This window comes from Salminus brasiliensis, chromosome 14, assembly GCF_030463535.1.
Source record: "Salminus brasiliensis chromosome 14, fSalBra1.hap2, whole genome shotgun sequence".
NCBI lineage: Eukaryota > Metazoa > Chordata > Actinopteri > Characiformes > Bryconidae > Salminus > Salminus brasiliensis.
This window is the reverse complement of record NC_132891.1, coordinates 7,112,124-7,136,429: the sequence shown is the minus strand read 5'-3', so window position 1 is coordinate 7,136,429 and position 24,306 is coordinate 7,112,124. Positions and strand designations below refer to the sequence as shown.

General features: G+C 41.7%; 1 protein-coding gene across 10 annotated transcripts in view; it reads left to right on the top strand.

Moving 5' to 3' along the window:
* Window positions 1-19,306, top strand: part of scn8aa (sodium channel, voltage gated, type VIII, alpha subunit a) — a 55,727-nt gene extending 36,421 nt beyond the window's left edge. For 7 of the 10 annotated variants that reach the window (XM_072696268.1, XM_072696262.1, XM_072696269.1 and 4 more), the window contains exons 13-27: window positions 483-618; window positions 1,077-1,315; window positions 2,600-2,773; window positions 3,006-3,362; window positions 3,534-4,007; window positions 4,422-4,539; window positions 5,060-5,214; window positions 5,901-6,074; window positions 10,903-11,025; window positions 15,122-15,406; window positions 16,103-16,156; window positions 16,236-16,373; window positions 16,644-16,748; window positions 16,843-17,113; window positions 17,284-19,306. In XM_072696268.1, coding sequence (XP_072552369.1) covers window positions 483-618; window positions 1,077-1,315; window positions 2,600-2,773; window positions 3,006-3,362; window positions 3,534-4,007; window positions 4,422-4,539; window positions 5,060-5,214; window positions 5,901-6,074; window positions 10,903-11,025; window positions 15,122-15,406; window positions 16,103-16,156; window positions 16,236-16,373; window positions 16,644-16,748; window positions 16,843-17,113; window positions 17,284-18,431 — 3,951 coding nt within the window. In that variant the 3' untranslated portion in view covers window positions 18,432-19,306. The remainder of the gene's footprint in view (window positions 1-482; window positions 619-1,076; window positions 1,316-2,599; window positions 2,774-3,005; window positions 3,363-3,533; window positions 4,008-4,421; window positions 4,540-5,059; window positions 5,215-5,900; window positions 6,075-10,902; window positions 11,026-15,121; window positions 15,407-16,102; window positions 16,157-16,235; window positions 16,374-16,643; window positions 16,749-16,842; window positions 17,114-17,283) is intronic. The other 3 variants (XM_072696272.1, XM_072696271.1, XM_072696273.1) reach the window with 1 other exon arrangement.
* Window positions 19,307-24,306: the final 5,000 nt, after the last annotated feature.

The following is a 24,306-nucleotide window of genomic DNA, read 5'->3' as shown; positions in this document are numbered from 1 at the left end:
CTTTCCTCTCTGACTGAGTGCATGCTGATGCACGTTAACTGCCGCCCCTCTGGCATCCTGGATGGTGCAGCAACATGGAGGCTTCAGAGAAGAGTGAGAAAGAGAGAGAGAGAGAGAGGGAAGAGAGACAGAATGTGCTTAAGGTGGACCGATTCAATTAACTGGGGATTTAATGTGCTTTCACTACAAAGGTTTTCTAGACCCTGACATCTGTGTGCCACGGAGTCTCTGTAAAGAAACACTGCAATATCTTTAGCTCACCTCCTCTCCTCTCCTCTCCTCGGCCTGAAGCGTTCGTGATGCTGCCATGAAATGTATTTTAACTGACATTTCTAATTTTAAAAAGCAATCTTTTCCCTAATCAACCTTTTTCCCATGTTCTTGTGATGCGGTATGAACTTCCAGTCACCCGTGTTGCTGTGTTTATTTACTGCATGTTTTTTTTTTTATATGTATAACCTTGCTCCTTTTCCTTCCTACAGCCAACAACTGACATTGAGATTAAGAAGAAACTCTCAGGCTCTCTAATGGTGTCTATGGACCAACTGAACGCTTCCTTTGGGCGTAAAGAACGGGCAAACAGTGTCATGAGCGTTATCACCAACACATTAGTAGAGGGTACCCTACCTTCTTTTTTCTTTAGTCTGCGTTTTGTACTGATAGCTACACTCTTTGGACAATATTGGGACAAAATCAAGCATTTAGAATGGATGGTTTCTGAGGAGCTCACTGAACTTCAGCGTGGAACTATAATCAGAGCCACCGTTGAGATTTCCTCCCTCCTAGATGGTCCACCATCTACTTTAAGTGGTATTATTGAAAATTGCCTTGAACACATAAAATTACAGTGCAGAAATGAAAACTGCAGAGTTCCAAACCTGCTGTTAGAGCTGCAAAGGGGGAGCGACTCCATATTAACGTCTATGGCTTTAAATTAATTGAATGTCATAGAAGCTCCTGTAGGTGTCCCAATACATGTGTCCATATAGTGTATGTAGAAAAACAAATGTACAGTTGAAAAAGCACAAGACTACTTAAAATAACCAAGTCTCTCACTGAATCTGCTCTGCTTATAGAACTGGAGGAGTCTCAGAGGAAGTGTCCACCATGTTGGTACAAGTTTGCCAATATCTTCCTTATCTGGGAGTGCTGCCCCACGTGGCTGAAGATTAAGGAGATCGTGAACCTGATTGTGATGGACCCCTTTGTGGATCTGGCCATCACTATATGTATTGTCCTCAACACTCTCTTCATGGCCATGGAGCACTATCCAATGACTCCACACTTCGAACATGTGTTGACAGTAGGCAACTTGGTGAGGATCATAAAATCATAACATCAGATTTTCTTAAAGAGAAATATTTTATCCTTTTTTTTGTTTTAGGAGTTTAGTCATTAAGATATCTGGGACTGTCCTGTGTCTTGATTAAAGAGTCTGCTTTCCCCATGGCTTCGTTCTTTGGAGTCTGTAGGGACACTGCTCAGATGTTTAAAGCCATGAAGCAATGTTCTCTCTCTCTTTTTCTGCAGCCTGATTGAGATACAGTCCTGTAGATCGAGGCGGTATCCACAGTCTAGTGGGAGGCTGCATTAATATTTCATGTTGCCTGATCGATGAGCAGCTCTAAAATGGTGCCAGATATTCAAACCTGTGCAGTTTTCTGCTCCCATCTTCATACATAAGGCTACGTGGGGCTTAAAGACACCACCTGCTTATTGTTATATTGTATATTTAACATGACTGCTTCTACTTTCTTAAAATATCTCTGACTCTGACCTTCACAAGTGTGCAAACACAATTGAACACACTGCTGTTTGTCCCTTAGATGCATGCAGGGTGTGATTTGTAGAGCATTACCAGGATTGATATACTGTAGATAATAAATCTTTGCTGTCAGTGTCAGAACCTAATTGGCCAGAGGTGATAAATGTTATTATAGAAAGCAATACAGGGCATATGTCCTGCTGCATAGCATCACTCACAGTCCTTCTTAACTTTCAACGGAAGTCAAGATTTCATTCATTTATTATTTATTACATTATTTGATTAAGTCATTTTGGAGCAATTCTCTTGGTCCATTCAAAGGAGAGATCTAAATTCAGAAGATTTTTGAGCAACAGCATCGATATATGTCTTGCTGTTTACATTAATGCAAACATTAACCCTACTGACCACAGCTTTACTCGTCTATATTGCACATGTTAATAGTTAGGTACGTTAGACCAGGCTGTGTACATGTTAGACCAGGCAGTGTGACTCATGCTCCCTGGCTTAATTCAAGCCTCCTGGAGTGAAAGCCACTACGATGTCTGTTCTCAGTTGAGGCTTCGTGACCACATATGTCCTTCAGAACAGAAAGATCTATCAGACTTTTCCAACTTTACAGCCTGACTAAACTGTGTTTGGCTTCTTGCCATGGTTAAGTGTTTTCTGTTATTTGGCAGTTAGAAATGTTCACCCTAGATAGGTTCAATAGATCAGTGGATCTGATCTATGGATTATGCGTTATGACCGTTTGCTGTATAATCATTATGCCTTGTCAGATTAATGCTTTGTGTATCAGTAAAATGAGTTTGTAAAAGCGGTGTGTCTTTACAGGTGTTTACAGGAATCTTCACTGCCGAAATGTTCGCCAAACTGGTTGCTATGGACCCATACTACTACTTCCAGGAGGGATGGAACATCTTTGATGGTTTTATCGTGAGCCTGAGCTTGATGGAACTTGGATTGGCCAATGTGGAAGGCCTCTCTGTGCTGAGATCATTCCGATTGGTAAACATTTTCTCACTACAAGCTGTGTGTTAAAGTTCTGTGGGTCATGCCTTTGTGTACAATATGAGCAGTTTTGCTGTTGACATGTAGAGCAATTCATTTGCAACTTTCCTGACACAATCCCATTCATATTACCCACAGGGATCAAAATGTGTATAGTGTTGTTGTGTGTTTATGTAAAATTGCAGAATTTGATGTATGTCTCGCCTTTGCCTTCATGTCTCACCCTCAGCTGAGAGTATTTAAGCTGGCTAAGTCCTGGCCAACTCTGAACATGCTGATCAAGATCATCGGGAACTCTGTAGGAGCTCTGGGGAACCTAACCCTTGTGCTGGCCATCATCGTCTTCATCTTTGCTGTGGTGGGCATGCAGCTGTTTGGGAAGAACTATAAGGACTGTGTGTGTAAGATCGCTCAGGACTGTGAGCTTCCACGCTGGCACATGAACGACTTCTTCCATTCCTTCTTGATCGTGTTCCGTGTGCTATGTGGAGAGTGGATCGAGACCATGTGGGACTGTATGGAAGTGGCAGGACAGGCCATGTGTCTTATTGTCTTTATGATGGTTATGGTCATCGGAAACTTAGTGGTAAGGGCTTGACATCAGTGGGAGAATCTGACTGAAATATACAGATGGACAATGGGGAAAGTTAGGGGAGGGGGGTTGAAGTGGCATACAGTGAATAAAATGGTTTTCCTTGTATTGTACAGTGTTCAATAGTAAGTACACTGACTGTATTCTAACTGGATGGCTTTTCAGGTGCTGAATCTGTTCCTTGCCTTGCTACTGAGCTCCTTCAGTGCAGACAACCTGGCAGCTACTGATGATGACGGAGAGATGAATAACCTCCAGATCTCTGTCAACCGCATTAAGATTGGCATTGCGTGGGTCAAGGTCAAAGTGCGACAGCTTGTGGGCATCATCCTCAGAAAGAAGGTCACAGATGAGGCCAAGCCCCTGGATGAACTATATGACAGGAAGCTTAACTGCATTGCCAACCATACGGGTGTGGATATCAACCGCGATCTGGACTACCAGAAGAATGGCAACGGCACCACCAGCGGCATAGGCAGCAGCGTGGGCAAATATATGATTGACGAAGACCACATGTCCTTCATCCACAACCCCAACCTGACTGTGTGTGTCCCCATCGCTGTCGGAGAGTCCGATTTTGAGAATCTGAACACAGAGGACTTCAGTAGCGAGTCAGAGGCTGAGGGCAGCAAAGATGGGGTAAGTGTAGGGACAGCTGTACTGTGAGTAAAACGAAGACCTGCTGTATTTGTATTTTGAGGGGCGGGGATATATAGATATGTAGCAGCAAGGATATCACAGGCAACTTAGTGATTGGTTGATTTTGGCCTCAAAAGTAAATGCTATACATAGTACATATCATTTTCTTGCGTCTGGATATTGGTTACAAAGAAGATTCATTTAAATGACTACTTTTTTCAAATTTAGTATGAACGCACATGAGAATCCAGATCTTAACTAAACCTTGTGAAGTGTTTACATGGATGTTGCTGTTGCTAGAGGCCTTGCAGGGCCTGGTGTATGTGGTAATCAATCACACCTGATAGTTTTATGCTTTTCTTTTACATTTGTATGATTAATATACTGTGACCTAACCTTGTTCTTCTCTCTTAGCTGGATGACAGCAGTTCGTCAGAAGGCAGCACTATAGATATTAAACCGGAGGTGGAGGAGGCAGTGGTGGTGGAAGCAGTGGAGGAGTATTTGGACCCAGAGCCCTGCTGGACTGAAGGTAGCTCTTCACCAGTCAGTATAGTTATACATAAACTCACATGGATCAACCATTAAAACTCTATGTTACTTATACTTAAAGATATTGATAATAATAATGTATGTAATACATATATTTATATCTTCACTGGAAAGTGGATTCTCAAAAAGCAAAGTAAAGGAATTATGTGAAACATGTATTCATATTTAATGTTGGATAAACAAAGTATAATGTTTGCATAATTTGTCTCTGTATCTAGTTTTAGAGATGAGATGAAGATTTCAGGGCAAATGTCTGCTGAAATACAACAAATTGTAAAGGTTTCAAAAATATTGATTGTGCAAAAACAGTCAATATAAATTCTTTTTTATGTGAATATTTGTATCTATTAATAACTAAGAAGTTTGTTTTTCCTATTTTCTGTGAAGATGCCATCGTAGACATACATTTCAAGAGCAACAATATTTTGGTCATTTCCTTTTTGAATTGTGGAATAAGTGCTGGGTAAATTGAGTGGCTAATGAAAAATGCTGTTTTGCAGCTTGTGTTGCACGCTACAAGTGCTGTGACGTATCCATCACGGAAGGCTGGGGAAAGAGCTGGTGGTACCTTCGAAAAACATGCTATCTCATTGTGGAACACAACTGGTTTGAAACCCTCATCATCTTCATGATTCTGCTTAGTAGTGGAGCCCTGGTGAGTTCACACAGTCATGCACTTACGTGCACAAACAGAGCTCTCAAGGATCATAACTTCTTTAGTCATTGGCAAGCCTTTGCAGTCTGAACCATGATTTTGTGTAGCTGAAATGGTGTAGCTAGGTAGACAGCGATGTAATGTGAAGCTCACTCTCTGCAGAAGGCTGAGATCTGGAGTCTGCTATAAGTTATGCAGTTAATGGACTGTGCCATTCATCAAATCATGGATCTATTTCTGTTGCTGGCAAGGCCCTTCCCCTTTGCACCACTAATGTAGCCGAAATAGACACATAATGGAATTCAGGAACCATGCTTTGTTCTATATTTGCTCTATATATATGTGTATATATATATATATATATATATATATATATATATATATATATTTGCAGCATTTCAGCACATGCTCACATTTTGTTTCTCTGCCTTTCTTGTCATGTGTCAGTAACCCACACCCCCAAGTAGGGTCTATTGTACACTACAGGTCAGACGTTTTAGAGCACCCCCTAATGTTTCCAGTCCTTCACGTCCAGTGAATAACATGGAATGGTAGAAGGTCCAGTGACCTCAAATGGGATGGCAGTAAACTGGCAGTGCTTTTGAGAGGAGTGGTGTATATCAGATTAGATATACCTCTTCTCAGAATTAACCCACTGCCTGTGCTGTTGTGTGTTCTCCATGCAGGCTTTTGAAGACGTGTACATTGAGCAGAGGAAGACCATTCGCATCATCCTGGAGTACGCTGACAGGGTGTTCACCTATATTTTCATCTTGGAAATGCTGCTTAAATGGGTGGCGTATGGTTTTGTGAAGTACTTTACCAATGCCTGGTGCTGGCTGGACTTCTTCATTGTGGATGTAAGTCTGCCTCTATGTTGTTTACTGGTTGGTGTTTGATAACGATGTTGTATGATTGCCTTACACATACACACCTTGTTGATCAGAGTTCACGCTATTCATATATGCCAGAAAATGCAAGTGGGTACCTCAGGATCCATGTTCAGTTTCAGCTGGAAAATTAGTACGGGTTTTATAGATCTCGACTTTTAGTTTTGTGTACATTATATGTCCAAATGTTTGTGGACACAACAAACACACTGCGGAGAAGTATTGCCAATAGAAAAGGACTCTCTGGAGAAGATAAACGTGAACCTATTGGCACCAAGGCTAATGCCAGACATGGGCTAGAGGGGTATAAAGCCACTAAATATTAAGTCAGTCAGATTCTCACAGCTATGCTCCAAAATCTATTAGAAAGGGATACTCCAAAAAAAAGCAGGATGAGCTTTTTTAATTCAATTGATTTGGGAAAAGAAATGAGCAGGTGTCCCAGCACTTTGTCCATATAGCGTATGCAATGCTGTGACACACTGGTGATACGATACCAGTATGAACCCAGTTGAGGCTGTTGTCTTAGTGATTTGTACTGGGCCCAGGTATTTGATAATGATACATTTTCAGACATCAAGGAAGGGATCAGCTGTGAACGCTGATATAAATGCCAATGCAGCGTTGAAGCCTGTCACATTCAGGGAAATTTTAGAGCAGGCTTTAAATAGCTGAAAAATAGTGCTGTGGTGTCTTTGAGCTGTCAGTTTAAATGGGAAGTAGTGTAGCAGGGGAGATGAGAAACTTTCTCACAAATCTGGGCTCGGTGTCGGCTGTTGCTATGCAGATGTAAAGTAAAGCACTGGCAGTGGCTTTTGGGACTTTTCAGCAAGGTGTGACTGTGTTGGGCAGAAACCTTTTAAAAGGAGATACTGAATATAAAGTGTGATGGAGTGCAATGGTATGCAGAGGTGACATGTAAGGAGAGGAGTCCTTGCAGTTAGCAACGAATTAGAAACCTATGGTTTAAGCTATAGACTTAGGCTTCTCACCCATGCATAACCATGAAAATGTTTTACTTCTCTGTGCTCCTGAGATGCTTGAATATTCAACCCAATTCTCTGCTAAAACACCCCGAATCCTTCTTCTAGCAAAGAATTGTCTATGTTGGTTTAATTCGATGTTAACAGTTTAAAACAATGGATTAAACTGTGAGAGCATGTGTTAGAATAAAAAAATAAAAAAATAAAAAAACACACACAAGCCATAGCCAGTCATCAATAACAAGGATTGATTGATGATATGATGGTATTCAAGCACTGCTCAGCCCTACACTATTCTTGTTCTGAAAACTGTACGTGTATTTGTGTTTCTGTATTGTCTAATGCAGTGTATAATGAATATGTGTCTCTGGACTGACCTCATTCTTAGCCCTCATTGTGAGAGACCCTCCAAGTGTTATGCATTTCTGTGTCACTTCACAAGAGTGCTGCTCTTGAAGTGTGTACAGAAATGTGTGTATAATTCCCTTAACCTTTATTATTATTATTATTATTATTGGGTGTTTACTTGCTTAATAAATGTAAGTGTGGGGGGTGTTTGGGATCGGATTAGATGTAACTGAATTAAATTGCTAGATCTAAAGCACTTCGAGGTGGACTTCACAGTTAGGGACCAGGGACAATCTTGTATGGGTGTGTCATGGTGACTGTGTGCTTCTCTCATGGCGTGTAGATGTATTCTGATTGCAGTTAAAATATGCATTTTCTCTGTGAATGAGTGAGAGTGTGTGTGTGTGTGTGTGTGTGTGTGTGTGTGTGTGTGTGTGGGTGGGTGTGGTTTGTTTGAGTGTGTGTGCTCTGACCTTGTTCCTGACCTAACTGCCTTTCAGCAGAGCCCATCACTCCCAACACTCTGTTCCAGACTTAGACTGTGCCAGTCAGCTTGGAGAGTTGGTGTGGGAGATATTGGATTTATAGTGAAGCCTTTTTAAATAATGTTCTGAGAAGGCAACACTACTGTTATGAGCAAATTCTCTATAATACCTACATATTAATAGTGCTACCTCAATGTAAGTACATTGTTATTGTGATCGTTTAATTGATTCTTGCTATTGTTAATGCACTTCTCTATTCTATTGAACTGATTAATAATTCACACTAAGCTTTCTAAAACTGCAGTGTCCCCATCAACCCTCCTGCTTTAGCTGATGGAACTTTAGTAGTGTTGTGTGTACTCTCCTACCACTTGGGGTAGTTGGTAGGAACTACTTTCCCCAAGCTGGATAAAGAGTGATATATGCCCTTTCCCACCCACACCTACTTGTATTCTGGGAATATTTGAAGTAGAGTGCTGAGATGTAGAGATGTTGGGGACATGCGGCAAACGGTGAGTGTGGCCTTGACATCAGCCATCGCTCTGCCGTGGTTCTGCTTGGTGTCCCGTCTTTGCCCGTGCCTCTGCTGTTGTGTGCTGTGCTTTTGACACTGTGCTGCTCAGAGGGGCTTCAACAAAGAGACCACTATAATGTCCAGCATGCTTTCATGTGTATCAGCCTTCCTTTCCCTGTCTGTATCTCTATATATCTCTCTCTCTATATATATATGTCTCATCGCTCATCAAGTTTGCTACCTTTCTGCTCACGCCATCGTCTTTATATACTCATATTTCTGGTTTTAAGTTTATGAATGTTGAAGAGAATGTATAACAAACATTTTTGTCCTATATACAGTATAATCAATAGTCTTTATTTATTTATTCATTATACATTTTTTCCCTTTACTTTTACATAAGGAACTAATTTACTGAATAAGGAAGGTCTAAAAAATGTAACATATCCAAAGTTGCATTGCAGTCTTAATAACTGATAATCAGCAACCGCTACACATAGGAGGATTGGTGTGATTGGTGTGAGTATGGCTCATCGGTCATTTGAATTATGTTTGGATTACATTTGAATTTCGTTTGCTTCTTTTTATGTTCCTTTTTGTTTTAGTTTCCTGTCTTCATTCGGCCACAGCCACCCATCTCATTGACCTTGCCTTGCAGAGTGAGAGCGTTGGCACATGAGGAGAGCTAGAGCTGTGAGGCCAACCCGGCTGGCTCAGGGGCCCGTGCCCTCCATGGGCTCAGACTGAGGCTAAAGGTGACAATTACCTGCAAAGATCCAACCTTTTAGATGAAGGTGAAAGCTTTATAAAATCAGGGCTCTACCTAAGGTAGCAAAGTTCTGCAGCTGCTGTTCCAGAAGATGTTATAGAAAATGATTGTGGAGCTATTTGAATGTGTTTATATTGTTCAGTCCCAGTCTGAAGACTCCTTGCACTTGACATTTTTGGTGTTTTTCCTGCTGTACCTCACTTGACACAGCTCATCCATTCATTAATGAGCCAGTACGTTGCACCAGGTAAGTTAGAGTAGGAAAAACAGCAGTGTATTAAGGAGGCTGTGTTTGTTGGACGACTGTCAAAAAGACTAGGCTATCGGATTTGCTGGATGAAAAAAAGAGGAAAATGATCTGTAAGTATTTGTTAATCAGGATTAAAGATCTCCAGGCTTCAACTCTAGATAATATAGCTGGCATACTATTCACAGGTCTCCGAATGCGGGATAAAGCTTTCACCTTTGTTAGAATCCCCTCTGTGAGTTGGTCAGCTTTGGATGTTGTGTATTCTCGCTGTGTTTTTACCATGTCTTTGTCAGTGGCTGATTGGAGATGTTCGGATCTGTTTGTTTTCCTTTATACAGGAACTCAAGCCCTGATGGTAATGGTCAGTGCCTATCCATGCACATTGGTGTTTTTTCTGCTTTCCATTTATTCCTGAGAATTTTCCATAAAGTGCAGTATGCTGATGTAATGAACTCCACCACACCAGTTATCTTCTATATATATATATATATATATATATATATATATATATATATATATATAGGACATAGTCCACACCAAAGAGTGAAGATGATATCTCAGATATTCACCTATGTGCACCTATTACTTAAGCCAGCACCAGGACTCTAGGCAGCTTAGTGTGTTGACCACGTTTTGGATGGCACTTCGAGACTTGTTAGGGCTTCAGTTTCTGTAGTATGAACCTTTCCTTTCAGTGCCGTTCAGTTAGGTGATCTCCCCTGATCCTATCCTCTTCCCTTCCCTTCATGTTACTCTGTGTTGGTGTGGTCATATGAGTCTCTGTAAACTCAATGTGTGAAATCGATGTAACCTGAAATCTGGCATACATGTACATGTTTACCTGTATTCTTTCTCTTAGGTTCCGTTAGTATGTCTGTCTTAAATTGTATGGGATTTTATGCCTCAGCCGAGAGCGACAAGGAGAGACAATATTAGAAGGGCAAGGGTAAGGTTCTTGTAGTCTGTTGGGGTTTTTTTTTTGAACGTCTGCAGGGATACCTCCTGTGCTTCCTTTAACCCTTCCATGCCAACCCCTACCTCCCACAAAGTCCCAGAGATTTCTCAGTACTAAATCAGCCTGGTGTTGTGCTTCTCTGCCTCCTTTATCCCTGTGTTTGAGTCTTATGCCTTTCTGTCTCTCTCTTTCAACCACAAGTTTCTTCACAGGTGCAATGAAGCTCACAAGATTCGCCGGCCTTCCAAAACTAACCGAAATCAAAAACCAGGGGCTGCCTCTAAACCTCTACATGCCTATAACCCATACTAAACATGCCTCTCTCTCCTGAGGATATATACATGTATAAAAGCGTTATATATGTATATACCCGTCCGAGTACTTCTATATGTGTGTAGAGCAACATTCGAGCAGCTCTAGGACCATCTCTTTCCTAGAGAGCTTTTATCCGTCTAACAGTCTGGATCCTTTTTTGCTTCTCTGTTTCTGTGTAGGTGTCTATAGTCAGCCTTATAGCTAATGCGCTGGGCTACTCCGATCTAGGGCCCATTAAATCACTCAGGACACTCAGGGCCCTGAGACCACTCAGAGCATTGTCACGTTTTGAAGGGATGAGGGTAAGAAAAGCTATAGAGCTGATCCTTCTGCATGCCCATTCAACAGTTACAGCATGCTAGAACTGATCAAAAAAAAAGAGCAAAAGAAAAACAACAACGCCAAAGTCATACCAGGGGGATGTTTTAAAAACAGCAACCAATGAAAAGAGATCACCCTTTTCATGAACAATACCACATATTTCATTGTTTGAGTCATGATGCAGCTGAAAAATCTGAATCTGGATGAAAAAAACTGTTAAAAAAGAACACAAGTATTCCCTGATTTTACTGGAACTCTCTTGTGTTCAACAAATTGATCGTCAATTCTATATGCATGTTAAAGATTGTGTAAGACTGTAATGCAAACAAAGGTATTCTTTTCGAAGCTGCCTCATCACAGATTAAAACATGATCACAAAATCAACTTTTGTGACATTTGGCCCTTTGAGAAAAACAAAAAGTACCATGCAAAAGTACGTTTTGGAAAATGGAGGTATACCTCGCCATTTCACCGAGTGTTTGATCTGCAATTGGCTGCTCATTTGGCCTGGTTCTCAACCTCTGCTTTTAATGGAGAGCCCCCTTCCCTCCATTTCTGCCCTATCCCACTGACCCCACCGCCTTCTGCATCTGTCAGAGAACAACCAGCAGCACAGATCCACCAGACCACTGAACTGTCCACTCCGCCTGTCCCGTGCAGTACCACTTAGAGCCACCTCCGAGTGGAAGACCTGTTGTAAAACAGTTCTTTGTACCGTAGAGTTAAAATTCACTCTCTGCACAGTGCTACAGTACTGTGCACAGGTCTTAGGCCAGTCAGAAAATGGTTTAAAACTTTATCTGGGCAGTAAGTGTGTGTGTGTTTTTTTTTTTTTTGCTTGAAAAACACTGTATAGCATTATAGCTACATGCCAAGTGTGTAATTCTGTAACACATACTATAATTAGTAAGAGCATAAAATCCCAAACTGTTTTTGCTATTTTAAAGCTAGTTGGAAGGAAGATGGCTGGAAATAGTTTATTTTTATGTATTTGGTTCTAATGTTAATGGTTTATTTTCAAGCATAAAATGCTTTCTACCAAGATAAATAGCTTTAAATATCATTTTCTCAAGCTGCTCAAGACATGTGCACAGTTCTGTCTTTATATTTAGTAGAGCAAGGAATTTAGTGGAGGCCTGGCTAGTCCTTTCAGTCATCTCAGAGGCAGTTAACGTAGCTCTTAAGCTGAACCTTCTCAGCGCTCGTCTCTGCTTGGTGGTTGTGAGCGGTTGTGCCTGGTTGTTGTCGCCTTCAGTCCCTCCTCTCTTACCCATGGACTGGTTGCCTTGAGCTTCTCTTGCCTTTCTACCCTTCCCTCACCTCCTCCCTGGCCCCTCCCCACCTGCAGCACTGTGCAGCACCCTTCCTCTCCTACTTTCTACCTTCCCCCCTCCTCCTCCTGTCCCGTCCATCTCACCCTGTCCACTTCAGCCTGCTCGGCCCTGTGCTGTCCAGGCCAGCGCAGCGCTGCGGGGCCAACCTGCTGGAGCCACGCCTCACCTCTCTTTTGCTTGTCCAGGATCTGCTCAAAGGACTGAAAACAAAGAGAACCTCACACACACAGCAGTGTGGGTGTGAGAGGATGATATTTGCTAAGCTTCTGTGTATTTTCTTCTCACACCAAAGCCTCTGGCTCAGAGGTACTCAAATCTGGACCTCACATCCGACCAATATATTCAGATTATTATGATGATAACCGACAGATTTGCCTGTCTACCGGGACATCACACCGTAACAAGAAGGAGGACCGTGAATTGAGTATCTCTGTTCTAGGTCCTGAAATGAGCGATTAGCTTGAGCCAAAACAGAAGCTTAGGAAATTGACCCTACAGCCTGCTGGCAGGAAGCGGTTTTATTTACAGCATGGCACTCTTAGGACATAGCACGGTGTTTCCTGTTAGAAATGCTGGAACTGGGAGACTGGACCCACTAGAGCAGAGAGATTGATCCCGTTTATCATCGCTGTGGCTCAAAATTTGCCCATGTCACTGGGCGAACCTTGTGTCCTCTACAGAATGGTCAAATAACCCAAAAATGACAGAGCAGATTTTCCAGTGGAGATGATTACTACTGCATTTAGTCATAGCAATTTTGCTGCACCTGTCCAAGACCTATACTGCTGCTTACACTCTGGATTTTGAAGAACGTAGTATTTTTTTAGATCCCTGTTGCAACTATATACTTTATTGAAGACCCACACGATTATTTGATTTCTGTAATTGATTATTTATTTTTTTCCCTTCATTTAACTTGTTGAGTGTAGAATGTCATTTTTGGGTGAAGTGTGAAATGTTATCTATGAAGCTCTGTTAAAGTGAGTTTTCCCTACAAGTAATTCAATTAGGTGTAAAGCCCAAAGTAATATTACATATTACCAGAAAAAGAAGACATAAATGAATACTATCTATCTATCTATATTCTATCTGATTTATATTAGTCATTGTCTGTTCATCAACTGAAATGCCATTTTGTTTTAACTGAACAACGACAACAACAAAAAGAGTTAAAAATGAATAAATGATTTGATAAGGAGACAGCAGCGCAGAGAGGTAAGAGAGTCATTTAGTAAAAAATTGGCCTTTAATTTCATAATAACAGATTGTTAATGAAGGAATTTGTAATATCTGACTTGCTCATTCTGGTCAGTGGAAATTACTACGGCAATTTTAGGGTTTATTTTATGGTACCGTGTTTGTGGATTCCTCTCATTCCTCATCTCCTTACGTCCCCAAAGGCACTATCCCTACTTGTCTAATTAGTCCAATGACACGTCAAATAATCCTGCTTTTTGCAAAGATGTAAATCTCTCTGTGCTGGTGCCTCTCCTGATCCATTTATTTATTGATTTTAACGGTTCTTGAGTTTGCACAAAAATGCCATGTAACACGCATGTCCTGTTCAATTGCCAATGCACATTATGCACTTTTGAAAGCCATTTTCCCTCACTTTTATATCCATGTGTTGATTTCCACAAATAACTGTAATGTCTCTGTGACATTTAAATGTGTTATCTACCAGTAGCCAACAGTGACTCTCCTGGCAAATACCTTTTTGTGGGTGTTTCTTTAATCCCATCTAGTAATTATTAATAATATAATGTAGAAAATTTGGTATTTCTATTTCTTCTGATCTGTAAGAATAATGTAGACTTCTCTTTAATAGTTGCCCTTATTTTAGTTCAAACAGAATTAGAAAAGCATTCCTTCATCTTCCCTCCTCATCATTTTCTTCCAAAAACAAATCTTTACCATCTAGTGGCCTGAAGATAATTGGCTTCCCCTGTAATATAGGCAACACCCTGTATCTGCCAGGAGAGAATCCTGACATTCCGGTGCATCTATCTGTGTTTAAGGAGGGAATATGGCTCCACTGTGGAGTCTGTGAGAAACATGCATGCTCAGCTGCCTGCCCGAGAGCTGCGGCTCGGCCTGCCTAACACGGTTAATGAGCGTCCATGGCGCTCCTCTCCTCGCTACTCAGTGGTGGATGGGGTCCTGAACACGGGCTATGGGGGAGGGAGAGGGAAAGGCGGGAGTTGGGGTTTGATACTGTGTGTGTAGTCCTGCTCTCGCTTGCTAGTGTGATGTTAAATTTGGTGGAGTGGGAATGGGCTGGAGGGTTGTGAGATGGTAGGGTAGCGAGGGAGGGGTGCTGGTAGCCATGTAGGTGGAGGGGAAGGTTGTAATGGGGTTGTAGTGTTTGTGTTTAGTCTGCACTGCATATCTGTATGGTTATTCTAATTACGTTTAGTAGCACATTTATGTTTTATTAGGATTGTTTGCAGAACTACAGCAGTTTATTAAGGTCATTGAATTGCACATCAACAGCGCGTAAAATTTATACTGATATATATGAAAAATTGCTTAATACATATCTAAAAGTATATAAATATTACATACAAATGAAACCAAATCCAAAAATGACTGTGGAGCGCCATACAGATATGAAGCTGCATTGTACGTTTGTACGTAGCTGTTAGTACTTGTGTGTGTGTATGTGTGTGTGTGTGTGTGTGTGTGTTTGCACATTTATGGTCTCTCACATTGCACTTGCCTTGTCTCTTTCACTCTGCTTTAGGTGGTAGTCAACGCCCTGGTGGGTGCCATCCCTTCCATTATGAATGTGTTGCTGGTTTGCCTCATCTTTTGGCTGATTTTCAGTATAATGGGGGTCAATCTGTTTGCGGGCAAGTATTACTACTGTTACAATGAAACTGCAGAGGAGTACTTCGATCCAGAAGAGGTCGACAACAAGACGCAGTGCTTTGAGCTCATCAATCAGAATTTTACTGAAGTGCGCTGGAAGAATGTCAAGATCAATTTTGACAATGTGGGTGCTGGCTACCTGGCTCTGCTTCAAGTGGTAAGACTTATGTTCCAGGAACTTCATCAGCATTTCAAGCATTTGAATGCTTTTTTTAAAATTGCAGTTGTGAGCCACTTCAAATCACCTAATTTTTCTTCATACAATCACTGACACTTTCATTGTTGTGACACAGGAAGCTGTCAGATGTATTCCAGACTGAAACACAGAGCTCTCTAATTGTGCATTTTTTTGTTCCTTTCATATATCCAAACAAGACGTAGTTCAGAAAGACCTTTCTATTTTTAAAAATGACTCTGTATGTTTCTGGAACATCACAAACAACACAGTTGGGACAGGATTTATTATAAAAACTATATTTATGACATAAAATGATAAGGTAGACAGACATTTTAATGTCTTTTACATTTAAACACTGAAAAAAAAGTTTCACATTAAAATACTTAAGAATCTGTTATGGCACTACTGAGACGTGCTGTTTTTCATGCAACTAAATGGAAAATCTTAAAAAAAGCTTAGGAATACATCATTTTCTTAGTTTCTTTTTTATTTATTTTGAGGTAATTTCATGATTTTCATGATTTTAAACTTGTGCTACACCATTTGCCAACGGCGGTGGTAAATTTGACCCTTGTACCCTTTTAGAGCACTGATATGTGTATTGTGAGAAAATAGTTGTCTGTTCTCCAGTTCATGTAAAAGCTGTTAATAATAGAGCTGTTCTTTTTCTTACAGGCTACCTTCAAAGGTTGGATGGACATTATGTATGCAGCTGTTGACTCACGAAGGGTATGATTGATCACTGCAAAAATAGATACATATAAGATCAGCACAAACTGCTTTTTCTAATTCTGCCTTCTCCTGATAGGTGGAGGACCAGCCCATGTATGAGGACAACATCTACATGTACATTTACTTTGTCATCTTCATTATTTTCGGATCATTTTTTACTCTCAACCTGTTCATTGGTGTCATCATCGACAATTTCAACCAGCAAAAGAAAAAGATAAGTCTCCTCTCTTACCTCAGTGATTTCCAGCCTTGCACATGTTTGTGTTTTCCCTTGTGCTTAAACACCCACTCCTAAATAGTAGGCACTTTTTAATAAGCTGTTTAATTGGATCAGGTGTGCAAGGGATAGGAAAGCAAGGGAAACACTAAAATGTGCTGGACAGTGGGCTTTCAAAAGCGCCGCTTTTCTCAACTTGACTTTAAACATTTACACTGCTGTGTGTCTGTTGAACGGATTTTAATGAAGTATTGTGTGTGTCTATACTTTGGAGGTCAGGATATTTTCATGACAGAAGAGCAGAAGAAGTACTACAATGCGATGAAGAAACTAGGTTCAAAGAAACCACAGAAACCCATACCTAGACCCCAGGTACCCTGTGTGTCACCTCAGTCACCTACACACGTGAGCCAGTGAAGGTGTGGCTGGTAACTAATCTCTGTACTCTGTTAAATGTGTCCATTAGAACAAGTTCCAGGGGATGGTGTTTGACTTTGTGACGCAGCAGGTCTTTGACATCTCCATCATGATCCTCATCTGCCTGAATATGGTCACTATGATGGTGGAGACAGATGATCAGTCTGATGAGACAGAGAACATCCTCTATTGGGTCAACTTCATCTTCATTGTGGTCTTCACTTCGGAGTTTGTCCTCAAGCTCTTCTCCCTGCGCCATTACTACTTCACCAATGGCTGGAATATATTTGACTGTGTTGTGGTCATTCTTTCTATCGTAGGTAAGTAAACAGTCCCCTCGGGGGGGGGGGGGGGGGGGTCTTTGTTGGTCTACTGAAAAGTCATTGTGTGATATTACTGCATATTCCTGTTTACCAGGACAAAAGAATGCCGGGCCTGCCTCTTCTGCTAATTGTTTTTTCTCGTGTGTGTCTTATTTGCCGTGAAATAGGTATGTTCCTGGCAGATCTGATCGAGAAGTACTTTGTGTCGCCAACGTTGTTCAGGGTCATCCGCCTGGCCCGAATCGGCAGAATCCTGCGTCTGATCAAAGGGGCCAAGGGCATCCGAACTTTACTGTTTGCCCTGATGATGTCACTGCCAGCCCTGTTCAACATTGGCCTGCTGCTTTTCCTGGTCATGTTCATCTTCTCCATCTTTGGAATGTCTAACTTCGCCTACGTCAAACGGGAGGCTGGTATCGACGACATGTACAATTTTGAAACGTTCGGAAACAGCATGATCTGCCTGTTCATGATCACTACTTCAGCAGGATGGGATGGTCTCTTGGCTCCCATCCTTAACTACCCTCCGGACTGCAACCCTGATAAAGAAAATCCGGGTACCACAGTAAAGGGTAACTGCGGCAACCCTTCAGTGGGCATTTTCTTCTTTGTCATGTACATCATTGTCTCTTTCCTGATTGTGGTGAACATGTACATTGCCATCATCCTGGAGAACTTCAGTGTGGCGACAGAAGAGAGCGCAGATCCGCTGTGCGAGGACGACTTTGAGTCTTTCTATGAGATCTGGGAGAAGTTCGACCCCACTGCCTCGCAGTTTATTGCATTTGCAAAGCTGAGTGACTTCGCTGACACTCTAGAGCACCCCCTGCGGGTGCCCAAGCCTAACACTATAGAACTGATTGCCATGGACCTGCCCATGGTGAGCGGAGACCGCATCCACTGCCTGGACATCCTGTTCGCCTTCACCAAGCGCGTCCTGGGTGACAGCGGCGATTTGGACATGATGCGGCAGCAGATGGAGGAGCGTTTTATCGCCGCCAACCCCTCCAAGGTGTCCTTCGAGCCCATTACCACGACTCTGCGACGCAAGCAGGAGCACATGTCCGCCCAGGTCATCCAGCGAGCTTACCGCGCTCACTTGATAAGGCGAGGTTTCATCTGCAAGCGGCTCCTCGGCAGCAGCAGGCTGGAGAACGGAGGGACCAACCAGGACAAGAAGGAAGGCACGCCGTCCACTGCCTCACTGCCCTCCTATGACAGTGTGACGAAGCCTGAGAAAGAGAAACTGGAAGAGAGCGAAAGCAAAGGCAAGAAAGGCAAAAACCAAAAAGACATTAAGGAATCTAAGTGTTAGAAGTGTGGGAATGAACGTATAGCAAAATGAGAACTCGAGAACTGAGACGAAACTCTGTATCCGTTCAAACAAATGTACAAAAAAATCATTTTCAATGAAATCCCAGAAAATCCGGAAAAAAAAAATAAAAAAAAATTGTTTACAGACTTCCGAGATGCTCCAGTGCAGAAAAGCAGCATGGTTTCTTACCACGTTGATTACGACCAAACCAAACCATAATGAGCTTACTGTGTGGCATCTGTCTGGCATCTCAGCGACCAAGAATCGACTGGCCGAACAGCAGCCAGTGAGGCAAAAATAACTGAAAAGGTTAGGAAAGGCCTAATGGCAGATATCTTCGATAGGGACCACCTGCCATGGGACTGAGCGGTATACAGAGTACACGTTTTGAAGATGGATTCTTTTACACCACTATGTGTGGAGTTCAGCATTCCTCCGCTACGGATTTACCCCTTACAAAACACTACACTGCCGAAATCCAGTGGAATCCTCCCACCTGGTACAGGAAGGTGACTATTGGAAAGGAACAGTTCCTTGCAGAGTTGGTGAAAATGGGAGAAGATACTGAGGAAATGGGGGGAAAAGAAAAGAAAAAAAAAACTAAACCCAGAACATTATGCAAGGGTTTTCAGTTGCGTGGGATCAGTATACTTGCATCTTTACATTATTTGATCAGCAAAAAAGAAGGTTAAAAAAGAAACGTTCAGCCCATGTCACTAGTCTTTTCATCATCTCTTTGTTATACTGGCATAAAAAGACATTTTTTACATGGGCTTTCACACTGCAATTGGGTTGGGGTCATTTATCAGGGTTTTGACTTGGGCTGAAAGGAACTTGCTCAGACCAGGTTCCAGATAAATAAGTAATTAATTGTGCTCGTTCAATGCATAGAAATGACTTGCATGGTGGCATGTTTTGATCAGAAATCATGCATGTGTAATCATAGTCCACTTGACACTTCTGCTCAGACCACAACGTTTGAGGCTGTCCACTGGCAAAACATTTCAGTAGAAATCACTGGAAAGGGAATAATTTGGTCATTTTCTAATACTGGGTTGGACAAATAGTGTATTCGTACTTACCCTTTCATAGACTTTGCGTTACCACTAACCAACTCACATCATGCGAAATCTAGATCTAGTTGACGTCAGTGGAAGATTTCTTTTTTTCTTTTTAATTTTTTATATACAATATTTGTTGTGGCACACTTGAAGGATCTCTACACTCACTAACAAACGGTGTCTCACTGCCCTAGACTTTAGGAACATCTGGAAAGATGTACTGAAGTTTAGAAATAGCTCATTCGAATCAAATCTTGGGCAAACAAACCTTGATTTGTTTTTCTTTCCACCAGCAATGTGGTTCGACCCTTCGTTTCTAGTCTTTTTGTGCAGTCAAGGGTCTTTTTAAAGATAAACTTCATATATTCAAAGGTTGCAGCAAGCCACCATGCCAATTGTAATCTCTTACAATGCTTTGTCTGTCAGTCGGGACCAGGCCTCAATTGGAGGTGACTTCTTTAACATTGTACGTTTTTGTAGAGACGGTTTTGTCTCAGTACATTTGTTTTAAAGGTAACTACATACTCATTCCATATCCGGGGGGGTTGAGGGGGTGGGGGGGATGGGATGGGAGGGGGGGTTGTTGATGTGTTTTTGTCTTGGAGAAGTTAGAAAGAGAGCAGTAGGGTAGCTATTTTGAATGCGTCCACAGCTGTTGGCCGGTTTTAATGTTATGGGGTAGCTTTCTGACTGTTGGTTGGTGTTGAGTGAATAGACCTTATCCAGAGTGCATGATGCATACCATACGTACTTGAGGCCTGAAGCTCTTGTCTGAGAAGGGAGTAGTATGCGTGTAATACTATAAGTTGAGTACGTTAGGCTGTGCGTCTCGGCAAGGGATGGTCCTGAGGGGATCAGACAGCAGCTCACCTGTTCTTTAATTGCCATTTGTTTTGGTGAAAATGCCTATATGACAACTTCAAGACACTACGTTTTGGCACCTCTCGAGCAAACTGCCATCCAATTTTGCTCTTGATGCAAAACCTATTTTAACGCCTTTGAAAGAGAACGAAACGTCTTCTCTATGTTACTACTCTCATTCTGTGACTCTTCAAGGAGATTACACTCACGGCGTGGGCTGTCCGAGTGTCTGTCCGTCAGAAGTTACAGGGAATTAGAGAACAAGTTTTACAAATAAGATCAGTAAGACTTCCGAAAAAAAGGTCATTTTTTTACAGTTCTAACTTGCTCTTACCTGCCGTGCTCTTCTCTGACGTATAAGGGGATGAAGACAAGTCTCCCAGTAATGAACCGGGCACTCCGCGTCACTGGAGTCAGAGAATATACACCATCAGAGCCTGTGTGTGCGCACGCGCGTGTATGTATGTGTGTGAGCGTATGTGTGCGTTTTTTCGTGTATTTAGTGTTTACAGCCCCGCTCCCCTATCCTCTCAGACCTGCCTATTGGTCTGCCTACTGCCTGACTCCAAATCTGAATGGGAACTGTGGACTCCAACCAAATCAGTGCCCAGTGGAAAGCATAGACTACCATGCAATTTCTCCTGAACCCCCCTCACCCACCCACCCACCCAACCGTCCCTTAATCCTGGTTGTACTGTGTTGTAAAACCGCATTTACACACTGTATGACATGTTAATGTATCGTTCAGTGGGGGGCTATGATGTACATGGCACAATTGCTGAAAACGTGAAGAATAAACTTGAGAGAGACGAGAAGTATTGTAATATACGCTTTTCTTTTAAACAGCATGCATTGTTGTGGTTTTTGTAAATAACAGATGAATTTTACAGATGAAATAATACTAATAATCAGACTATAACAACAATGTAAGAATGGCTTCCAGCTGATGCCCTTGTCAAATTTTGTTACCTTTATTTTTTCTTTTCTTTTTGTTTCTTTTATTATTTATTTATAAATTTTTTATCACTTCACATTGTTGAGGGGAACGGAATGATATAATGTACCATGGATACTGTATTAGACAAACTATACAAATCTATATAGATATATATAGATATATATATAAAGACGTAATATATGTATATGTATGAAAGCATATATATAAAAGAGCACTGTCACATTTTGTTTATATGCAACACGTCCAGTGGATGTCGAACTCTTTTGTGTTTTGGGGACAAGTTCACGCACGATTTTTATTGGAGCTGCTTGGAACTTGATACTGTATGACGACGATTATACTACCAGCACACCTTTGTGAATCCCAAGTACCAACTTTGTAAAGGCCCACACAAGAAGACACACACACCTACACACACAAACACACACACATACATACGTGCACATATGCTCCGTCTTACTTATGGACAACGTGATCACACGCTGAAAAATCCACCAGTCACCGAGATGCTGATGTACCCTGTTTTTCTCGAAGGCCTCCCCAAACACTTCAGTGCCGTGATTAATTCTCCGACCAGAACTTCTTGGGTTTTTCTATCTCTCAGCACATCCGTTTGCTCTTTTTCAGTTTGTACACGTTCATGGGTTCGTCCTCTAGTGCTACGTCACGAATTGTGTGTGCCTTTTTCTGCGTTCTCTCCATGTTCCTGCGTTTTCTGAATTGCTTTTTTTCCCCCTGCAGTCCTGGAGGATGGTGCCATATTGATCAACCTATGGAGGGGGAAAAGAGAGGGGGAATGAAAACGGAGCACAATGCAAATCAGGGACTTGAGTCTGTACAAGGTGTCTGACATAACTGCCAGAAGAAAACCTATACAAACCAAGGGGGGGAACAAAAACAAAAAAAAGCCCACTTTCTCCTAGATTTGGTGTTGCGAAACTGTTCAAGATGTTCTGTTTTCTGTGCTTTGTGTATCATCCACTTGGCTTGTGAAAAAGAAAAAATAGCTTGCCTTCTGATTTTTTGTGTTCTTTCCATCTGAGGCTCACTTTTGTATCAGTATTCAGTTATTGGACTGTTCCATTTTGAGCATGACGAAAAAAAAAGCTTTTTCCATTTTGCTGAAAAAGATTTCAAAAGTGCTTTTCAAACTGTTGTTATTGTTTGACACAGTGTTGTAGGAGGACATATTATGGTGTGTGTGGCACAACCACTTGGACTCTTAGTAAGATCATATAAAAATTATCTTCATTTGAGCACGAACCTTTTTATTAACAATAAAGCAGCCTTCCAGTTATAAAACGTGTCTACTGATTTCATTGAGGCCCAAAACCCTGCAGCACAACTACAGGCGAACTGCTGACCTGCGGTGCTCTCTCCACAAACGTGCATATATATAACGATCAGCCGTAACATTACGGCTGGCATCTGTCCAGGAGTGGGCAGCAAGTAAACAGTCAGTTATTGAAGCTGATGCCCTTACAAATCTGAGACACTTTGACAAGACCTAAATCAGGCAGGTCTTGTGGGGCTTGTGAGTCAGTATCTACCAAAAGTGCTCCAAGAAAGAAGCCACCTGTGAACCGGTGACAGGGTCATGGGCACCGGTGACAAGGCTCATGGATGCTCACTGAAAGGATCTGCTGCTTTGTTTCTTGGTGCTGGATACCACAGGACGCCTTCAGAGGTCTTGTGGAGTCCATAGCTCGAGTGGTCAGATCTGTTGTGGCGGCACAAGGGGCATACTTAAGTATTAGGCAGGTGATGCTAATGTTACGGCTGATCGGTGTATAATAGTTCTGCAATGCCATACATCAGGGTACAGCATGCCTTCTTTACAGAGCCATGTGCGTCAGACCACATTGTACAGCATACTGATGAACACTTCTCTCAAACACCTTGTATCTCCATTTCTGCATTTTTTCACTTTTGGACATAGTTTACATTGTGTCAAAATTTTAGGATGAATGGACCAATAGAAATGCTTCAAAGTTGTGAAGTTGCCATCCTGGAGATGCAAGGTATTTGTCCGACAGTGACGAGTAGCCCTCCTTTTCTATAAACCTGTACATTACCATACACTCTTAAAAGGGCATGGTTTGTAGCTTGGATATATGGTTCTAGTAAAAATGGAAAATTGGTATAGTACCCTCACATTCTGTGGAAGGTTCTTTAAACTTTGAGAAAGGTTCTTCATACCCATACCTCACTTACACTTAGGGATGCACAGTGATATCAAAATATCAACATCAGTATTTAAACCCAATGGACAAAAGTATTGGGACACCAGCTCATTCATGTTTTTCTCCTGACATCAAGGGTGTTAAATACTCTCCCCTGTCCAGGGAAGAAGGCTTTCTGTTCGATTGGAGGAGCATTGCTGTGAGGAAGTGATTGCATCCAGTGACAAGAGCATTCGTGAGGTCAGAATGTTAGATGATCACCATCCCAAGCTGTATGTGTGCTTTTGCACATCAGTGTCAGCAATAGGTGTCCGCAGAAGTAGCTGAATACATTCATTAGAAGAGGTGTGCACAAACTTTAAATAAATTAGACATTGTACAGACAGATTTTTTTTTATCTCGGCTGATGTTTTTCAGTGATATTTGATAATTGGTGATACACTGTGACAGTATCTGCATTTGACACTGATGTTACTGAAACCCTTACATTTCTCTGAAATCTTTTGACTTTGACTTTCCATTAAAAGTGAAGTTGCTGTTTTGGAGAAAACATGTATTTATGCATCAACATCACCAGGTATTTAGGCCTATATAAATAAAAGATGTTGGATATCTACTGTGGTCCAAAGTTCCCATATCTGTGCATCCCCATCCCTATTTACAGCTGCGGTTCTTTAAAGAACTTTCCATTGAATGATTCTTTAAGAAACCAAACATGGTTCTTCAGCTGCATCACTCCAAAGAAGCCTTTTTAGTCCCATAAGCCCAGTGTCCACTTGCATCACCACTCACTGTTTTTCCAGCATTAACAT